Raw genomic sequence first — 8889 nt, 5'->3', positions numbered from 1 at the left:
AACGACAGCAACTTGTCTGTTCCCCTTTCCCCAATTCCCCAGCATTGTTCCCATCCCCCCAATTCCCCAATAAAAATCTTTAAAAAAAAAAAGAAAAAGAAAAATACTTCTCCATGATGCCATTTAAAGAATGCATTTTCCCAATTCATTTCTAATTGACCAATAAAAGAAAGAGACAAAACATGTTGACTTCAGTACCAACTATGAGGCCACCACATTGCCAAAAATATCCTTCAGTCATCTGAATGAAGGCATACTTTTCAAATAAGGATTTCTCCTAAAATCCCTATATTATCAATAGAGAGAATCCCTAGGACAGAGACAGATTTGAGAAACCCAGATAAGAAAAGAAAGCTAACATTACTATCTCTTCAGCAAAGGAAATTAAGAGGCACTACAAATAGATATTGGAAATGCTCTTGGAGGACTGTAGAAAACATCCATGAAATTAAACACCCACATGCATGCATACATGCATACACACACACATGCACACACACAAAGGCAGAAAAATGGATGTCACTGAAATAGATAAAACAACAAATGACAGAATAATGACAGCTTTCTGCCCTATGTGTACTGGCTGGCTGGGAAAAGATGTCAACAATGCAATTTTTAAAAACCTAAATATAAGGATAGCCAAAATGGCATTGGAAAAAACAAGGAAAAACACTGTCAGAAAAGAAAACAACTAAAGGTAAATGATATATTTGGTCTTATGTTTTTAAAAATCAAAATATTTAAAAAGTTAAACATGATTTTCCTGTTGCCTACTAAGGATTAAAAATACCTTTATATATTAAAAAGTTTATATGTTATATGTTTACATATAAGAATACATTATATATTTTAAAAAGGTCCAGCAAGTCAGCTACTGAGTTCGTTCCATAAAGCTTGTATGTACTAAAGGGACCTTTTGAAACAGATGAGGAAATGGGAATTGTACAGCCCCAGGACTCAGAAAGATATTCAACAGGATGAGTCAGATCAAGAATTCACCTTCTTTAGACCAGGGACACTGGTGTTTCTTCTGCCCTTACAGAAGAGCTATGAGCTACCCCAGTCATCTTGGGAGAGTCCAGCAAACTCAGCATGTTCCCAAGTCTGTCTGGTCAGCACCATGGTGAGCACCAAGTGGTTTCTCATTTCCCACTAGCTGGAAGGCCCCGATACTAACTTCCAAATATTAAGGGAGGAAGTTCTGAGGGTGTAAGGAAGCATTACCAAAACCTTAATCACAAAATCTGAGAAATCTCTGCTTTTGTACTCTTGTCTTGCACATGTTCTTAGAAACCCAGTACATGGTACAAAAAGACCCAAAATAAATTTTTGCCTGAATATTGTATTGTCAAAATATATACCCTTCTACCCTACATAATTATTGTTACAATTTTACAGCACAGATGGAACTCCCACCTTCTGTGAGAATATAGGAAAGGCTAAAATAAGTTTGATTTATTTAGAGTAAACAGATATCTTCAGTTGGATTTCTAAAATACAGACAGCAGAACTGCTTTAAGTAAGAAATATTGAAAGTCCTAGTCCATTTGGTATATGTACTAAAATATTTTTATACTTATATCAATTAACCCAAATGAAAAAAAATTCCAACTAAGTTTTCATAAGTAATCATAAATTTTACATTACCATTTTGGAGCAGAGAAAGACATTAATTAATATTCAACAAAAAAAAGGGATATCAACCTCTATAGAGAGCATATCCAAAAATTAGTTTATGTAGGTATATATTTTCAGTTTGCCATTATCCTATTTTGAATAAAAAGTTAGGACACTTTTGTCATGTTTATATTTCAAAGATGCTGGGTACAGCCCTAGTAGAGTTGTGTCTGAGATAAGTATAACACACTTTTTATCATCCTGAAAACATTATTCCCTAAAAAAAAAAAAATACAGAGGAGTAAAGTATATCAGGCAAGGTGACAGATAAACTATTATCCCTTCAAAAATCAAAGTGCATTTTTGCTGATCAGGTAAAAGACTTATTGAAATAGGCACAGGCCAGTATGCACTTATGGAATCAGGCTTTCTTTAGTGACTAAGTGTAAAAACACACCCAAACTTCTCCCCATCTACCAAGGCACATCTCTCAAGTGGGTGTTCCATTGACATAGCACATCTGCCTTCAGAGCCAGCTGGGAAAACTCCTCAAAAGCAGACCCCTATTATGTGTTCAACTGTGTTCCCCCCCAAAAAATATGTTCAAGCCCCAATCCACGGTACTTGTGAATGTGACCTTATTTAGAAATAGGGTATTGGCAGATGTAATCAGGTTAAGATAAAGTTGTGGGGGTGAGTATTAATCAAATGGCTGGTGTCATAAAACAAGGGAAATTTGGGCACAGAGACAGAGAGGAGACGGCCCTGTGAAGATGGAGGCAGAGACTGTAGTGATGCTGCCACAAGACAAGGAATGCCTGAGGCCACCAAAAGCTGGAAGAGGCAGGGACGATACTCGCCTAGTGGCTTTGGAGGAAGCATGGCCTCGCCTACACCTTGGTTTCAGAGTTACAGGCTCCAAAACTGCAAGGAAATAAATTTCTGTTGTTTTAAGCTATCCAGTGTGTGGTACTTTGATATGGTCGCCCTAGGAAACTGACACACTCTTTTAGTCATTACGTTGTGGGAGGTAGAGGAGGAGGCAAGAAGACAGGGTTCCAAGTAGATACAATTTTTAGGCTCATTTGGATCATTTAATTATCTCTTAAAAGATAACATTCAGAAATCTCCACAAATGTTCTTGCTCCTTTGGTGTCTGGTGTCTAATAAGGGCAGACCTCTTGCCTATATCCTATTGAGAAAAACACCCCACTCTCCAGAGAAGTGCTCCTGTCCCCGAGTGGGAAAGAGGATATGGAAATAACATATGAAGAGTTTAACAATGTAATTAAACAAACACACTTTACAATCTTAAACTGAAGAATTGTATGTCACTTGTCAACACATCACAGAGATTAAAATTTCAAAGATGGAGAACTTGACATAGCGTAACCCACCGTTCTGGGTAGAAATAAATGAGCTTCCTCTGGGTATAATCCTATGGTAAGATTAAAATGCTTCCCCCTGTCAAAGCCTCAAACTGCACTTATACTCCTAGGCAAGGTGGAAAAACATCCATTCAAAATGGAGGCCTCCAATACATCTAGGAATCTAGTAGGTTTATCGGTTTAAATCAGTGTAGTCACTTCAACTTTCAGGGGATTAGATGCACCAGCATAAAACTAGTTGTGAAATTATTAACATATACTAATTAAACATAAATTGTACTCCCTGCTATTTAGGAGAAAAGGTGTGCTCATTCAAAATCTTGTCTTAAGCCCAAAAATGTAGCCGAAAGAATATTATCAAACCAAAAACACCTTTCCTAAACCTTGACAAGGATCATAATTTAGATCAAAAACTGACAAAAATACACTCTCAAAAAGAAGCTAAAATTGAATTGTGTGAAAAAACTAAAACCCCAGAACACCTTAGGCAAGTTAAGAAAATTCCGACGTATTTCAATACAATATGCCATCATCTACCAAATTTAGACTATTACTGCAGTTTCACAAGTATGGATTATTCACAAATATAATTGTTTTTCTCTGATTTATTTGAGCCCTGCTTGGTAAAACGGTCATCTCCAATTCAGGTTAATTTGGGGAAACCCGGCTTTTTCCAGATGGCATCAAGAAGCGCAGGAAGCTAATATGAGCCTAAACTCAAAGTCATATGATTTTTATCTTAACGTGGAGTGCGAGAGCTGTTCACCTCTGACTTCACTTTGATCCCTTTCTTAAACCAGCATTCTACCATGGAGTTCTCCACACTACCCCTAAAACGTCAAGTTTCTCTATCAGAAAACTAGTGTTACCCTGAAAGTCTGCACTAAAGCCTGCTGAAAACCTGGCTGACCCACACTCGCTGCTGTAGAGTAGACAAAATATAAAATGACATCACGTCCTATGTCTTTACTGCATCAAACACACGGCTAATTTAGTGCCAGCAAGCTTCCTGTCTTCCAGCTTAGTCTAAGAAACTCAGCACTACAAACCTCTGGACGCGTTGCACCTCCAGCCAGGAGCTGTTCACCTGCCAAAGTGCTGATTAATTCAAGGACCTTTCGTCCTGTTTCCAGTCTTCCTGTTTGGGCAGCTGTGCTCCAAACATTTTTTTCATGCTCAAAGCCAATGTCTTGGAAAGTATAATTTGGCATGAGTTTCTCAGTCTTAACAGGTAAGGAGACTGTCTATCTCCAAATAGTGAAACATCCTAACCCAGAGACGTGAATAAAGGAGAATAACCGAACTTTAACGACCAGAGCAGTGTTATGAAAACACAATGCACTTTAAAACTTCCATCCAAGAAAATCTGGTGGGAAAACTCCTTTTCCATTTAAACCAGGATTCTGAATCCAGTCTGCATTTTGAACCCTTTTAAAATGTTGATACCAGCTCCATTCCCAGGTCAACTGAATCACAATTGCTACGAGAAGGATTCAAGCATTAGGGTTTTCTAAAAGCTCCCCAAGATGATTCTAATGTTCAAGTGTAGTTGAGGATGCCTGATCTAGACCAGGGGTCAGCAAGCTTTTTCAGCAAAAGGCCATGCCGTAAATATTTTAGGCTTTGTGAGCATCTAGTGTCTGTCACAACGACAACTCGGCTGCTCCGGCGTAAATGTAGCCAGGAACACTACATAAGTGAAAAAGTGTGGTTGTGTTCCAATACAGCTTTATTTAGGAACATTGAAATTTGAATTTCATATAACTTTTCCATGACACAAAATATTATTCTTCTTTTGATTTTTTTTTTTTTTAGCCATTTAAAAACACAAAGACCATTCTTAGCTTGTAGGCCACACAAAAACAGATGGCAGGGCTATTGTTTCCTGACTCCTGATCTACCCTGCAGATTCTATCCACTTCTCCTTAATCTTTTATTAAAAACAACATTTATGCTCAGTGACTCACTCAATCAGTCCTAGGAAAGATTCCCTTCAAAGCATGGGTACCTTCAGATTCGAGCTGGTCCAGGCCATATGAGGCAGCCGTATTCACGCGGCTAACGGGTGGGACAACGGTCCTCCTCTCAGAGGATGCCTCAAAATCAGGAAGTGCTGGGGAAAGGCTGGCCTCCTCCATTACTCCAGGGGGTGTCACAGGAGAGCCCAAAACGGGTGTGAACAACTCCTCGTTGGGCCCTGTGGCTGTGTCCGTTAGGTCTGCCAAACACAAGAGACAGGACTTGACCCAAAGATGATCATTATGGGAAACATGCACATGTGCTTTTACTTCTTAAGCAAAAAATGATTACTGAAACCAATATGTTACATACAGTACGTTTGGCACTTAGACCAGCAACCCTTTCCCATACGGCATCAGTCCTGGACTAGCTACCCAAGGTTAACACTTTATTTTTCAGGAAAATATACTCTCTTAAATCAGAACTTCGTGTTTAGATTTTAATCTCCCATTTATTATATTGAAAATATTATGGATTTTGCAGGATTTTATATAATTTACCACCAAAGATAGAAAATTTAACCAAAATATATACTAAACTATATGCCAAAGACTACTTTTAAATATTAAGTCGAAGGGTAAGAGCATAGGTCTGTGTCTGGAATATGCTAATTTCAAAACAGCCACATTTAGTTTCAGGTATCTCCAAATCTAAAAATTCTGGAATAGTATTATTTTGCAAGCCTGATTGATCATCAGAATCTCTTCCAGCAATTTTTTAAACCACCACATTGTTTATTAAGTGAATTTTTTACAATACAAACAAAAATATAGAAATGCCATATATGAATACAGCAAAAAGTAGAATGACTTTTTTTTTCCTTTTCAAGAGGCCATGGTTTCCATTTCTAGTAAAATAAAGAGTCTGTACATAGGTAGAAATAGGTTGGCTGTTAGCTTCATAATTTTTCCTAGAAATTATCTATAAATGCATTCCCCCCTCCCCCCGCCCCCTGCTACTTACCATAAAGTGTAAAAAGGGAATTAAAGGAAAGTTTCCTGGTTGGAAACTTGTTGGAAAGATGCCGTATTCCATTTTAGTAGGACCAATATATGGAAAATACCTAAATTAAATGTTATTACAAAAATGAAGCAGTAATGAGATTCTGGCTTAAGAGGTCACTAAATGGGAATAATATATATTTAAAGAATCCAAAACAAACAAACCAAAACAAGGCTGTTATGAAAAAGCTCTAGGTGCATTATAAGCATATAGGTTTTTTTCCCATGTATATTTTTAAACAATGAAAGTGTCAAAAACTAGGATCAACCATGCGAGACAATGACGTTATTATCTATGCTGCATTGAATGGAACCTTTGTATTATAATTATCATAAAGAAGCATAGTTTGTATCATATTATAGTGATTTATCCTCAACAAAAACCTTTCAGAGTCCTTTTATTTTGGAATATCCTATAAATAATCAAACCACCAGAACATGATTGTACAACAGCAAAATGTTTTCTTGTATTAAACTGAAGTTATCTGTTTAATAATACAAAAAAAATGTAGGCAAGGTACTTAGTGCTGTTTGTTTCTAAGTACACAACAGCCTAGACAATTCAAGGCATCTTAATCTCCACCAAGAACAAAATACTAATAATAATTTTTGTCACGCTATTAAGTCCATTAAGGATAAAACTGGTGCAAATTGGTCAAACGGATCCAACAAACACGGATGTCCAAGCTGGTATAATGGGCAACTAACATGTAACTGGCGGTCAACAGAGGGTTTAAAAGATCTTCCCTTTCTTCTTGTTCTTTTCCAAGGTTCCTGAAGAGTTCTGTTGTTCTAAAATGTGTTGTTGGGCTTCCCAGTTTGCTGTCTCATCTTCAAACTGATGACGTTTTTCTATTCTTTGTGCTGTGCTTCCAAATTCTTTTTCATTTCCTCTTGATGTCGTTGGAGCTCAGCTTCAAAGTCCTTTAGTTTTTTAACTTTTTCTTTGACCTTCATCGCAGACACCTGCTCCATCTCCCCCTCCATCCTCTTCATCTTAGCTACATGCACCCTTCTTTCTTCTCCCATTTGTACCAGAGGGCTGTTAGTAAGCTGCCCTTTATTCTTGTTATTATGAACTCCATTATAAGTCACAGCGGTCAGTTTTCTGCTTCAGTAGTTCTCAGAGCGTACGTTATGAGTGACATCTTTCAATTTCCGCGTGTGTGTTCTCATCAACATGTTTCTTAGAATTGCAAAATCACAATTTTTACCGTTTTCAACTTCAGCTACACCCCAAGGATACTGCCTTCCTCTGATCCTTTTCCACGAACTTCAATGACAGTATGACTACCTACCACAGCAAGAGGTAAACGATCCTTTATCTTTCCAACAACCTTATTTTTTTCCTCATCATCTGTCTCTGGAAAGTCATATATTTTAATTTCATGTTCTTGGATTCCTTTCATTATCTGTTTTTTAAACTGTTGGCACTCCTCTGGTGTGAGTGTGTCTGCTTTGGCGATAAGTGGGATGATGATCACTTTTTCATGCGAACGCTTCATAAACTCAATATCCAGTGGTTTAAGTCCATGTCCTGAAGGAGCAATGAAGTATAAACAACACTGCACCCTGTTATCAGGCATCTGGCGTCTTTTCTCTTGAGATTCTGCATTTAGGTAGTCCTCACATTTACTATCAATGTAGTCCATAACAGGCTGCCAGCAATGATTATTATCCACTGCATCTCCAAATCCTGGGGGATCAACTTCTGGGAGCAGCCACTGAACACCACCTTCTTTGATTAAAACTTTGGATTGTTCCACCTGGACAGTCTCTTTTATTCTATGGACAGGACCTGGATTCTCTGGAGAATACAAATCTGTGAGGAATAATGAGTTGATTAAAGTCGACTTTCCCAGTCCAGATTCACCCACAACCGTAAGTATGAATTCGAGCCCTCTCTTCATTGATTTGCTATACACTTAATTTGGGAGATTTGGAAATCCCACATAGGCTTCAAGTACTTCTGTTGAGCCATGGTGCTGCTATTGAGGCAACTCTTCTCAGCAGCATTGATCTTGCACTGGCTGACATCCCCTCCCACTCCGCGACCCCTGCAGTAATTTTTTTAATGTCAGTATCATGCTTTCCCAACTTACTGAATCATAACCTCCTTGGTGGTGCAGCCTGAGAAAATATTTTTAAGAGCTCCCAGGATATGGTTCCACAGAGTCTCATGCACATTATTGTTAGTAGTATAAATTGGTGCAACCACTTTGGAAAAAAGTTGGGCATTGCTCCTGAAGTTGAATATCCATATACTATATGGCCCAGCAATTCAGTTCCTAGGCATATACCCAAGAGAAACTCCTACACATGCATGTACAGTGGAGAATATGAAAAAGAATACTCATGGCAGCAATGTTCACAGGAGCCAAACCTGGAAATGACCCAAATGCGAATCACTAGGAGAGACTGGATGAACACCGGATGAATAAACTGTGATATATTTTCATAATGGAATATTATAAGCAGTCAAAACAGAGCTACAATACATAAATCATAGCCACAGAATATTAAGTTTAAAAAGTCCCAAAAAGGCTATCTACAGGACAATAATGTTTTTATAAAATTAAAAACAACTAAAAATTTTAGATGTATAATTTTAAGAGTTCATATAGATGCAATAAAACTAAAAGGAAAAAGAAAGAAAAAATACTAAAAAAAAGGAAGTCAAGGAAATGATTCACACCAGGAAGGCGTTGAGATGGGAAGGGGTTATGGGGTTACATACAGGTTATTGACAAAGCCCTAGGGGTTTGGGATGGGGGCACGATTAGAAGCTGTTTATTATATTGTTTAAAATAGGGCCAGACAGACCTGAGAATGTATCCCCAAAAGCGTGAGCTTAAAATACAAGA

At 37.8% G+C, this 8889-nt stretch overlaps 1 protein-coding gene and 1 pseudogene across 1 annotated transcript in view; both read right to left on the bottom strand.

Moving 5' to 3' along the window:
• ARMH4 (armadillo like helical domain containing 4) overlaps nt 1-8889 on the bottom strand; it is a 106831-nt gene that overhangs the window by 76333 nt on the left and 21609 nt on the right. The window contains exon 4 of the mRNA XM_019645440.1: nt 5014-5223. Within this exon, the coding sequence (XP_019500985.1) occupies nt 5014-5223 (210 nt within the window). The remainder of the gene's footprint in view (nt 1-5013; nt 5224-8889) is intronic.
• Nucleotides 6039-8062, bottom strand: LOC109384248 (septin-7 pseudogene; annotated as a pseudogene).

The sequence above is a fragment of the Hipposideros armiger genome, unplaced genomic scaffold (assembly GCF_001890085.2).
Source record: "Hipposideros armiger isolate ML-2016 unplaced genomic scaffold, ASM189008v1 scaffold_5, whole genome shotgun sequence".
Taxonomy (NCBI): domain Eukaryota; kingdom Metazoa; phylum Chordata; class Mammalia; order Chiroptera; family Hipposideridae; genus Hipposideros; species Hipposideros armiger.
The sequence above is the reverse complement of the archived record's forward strand: the minus strand, read 5'-3'. Positions and strand labels throughout refer to the sequence as shown.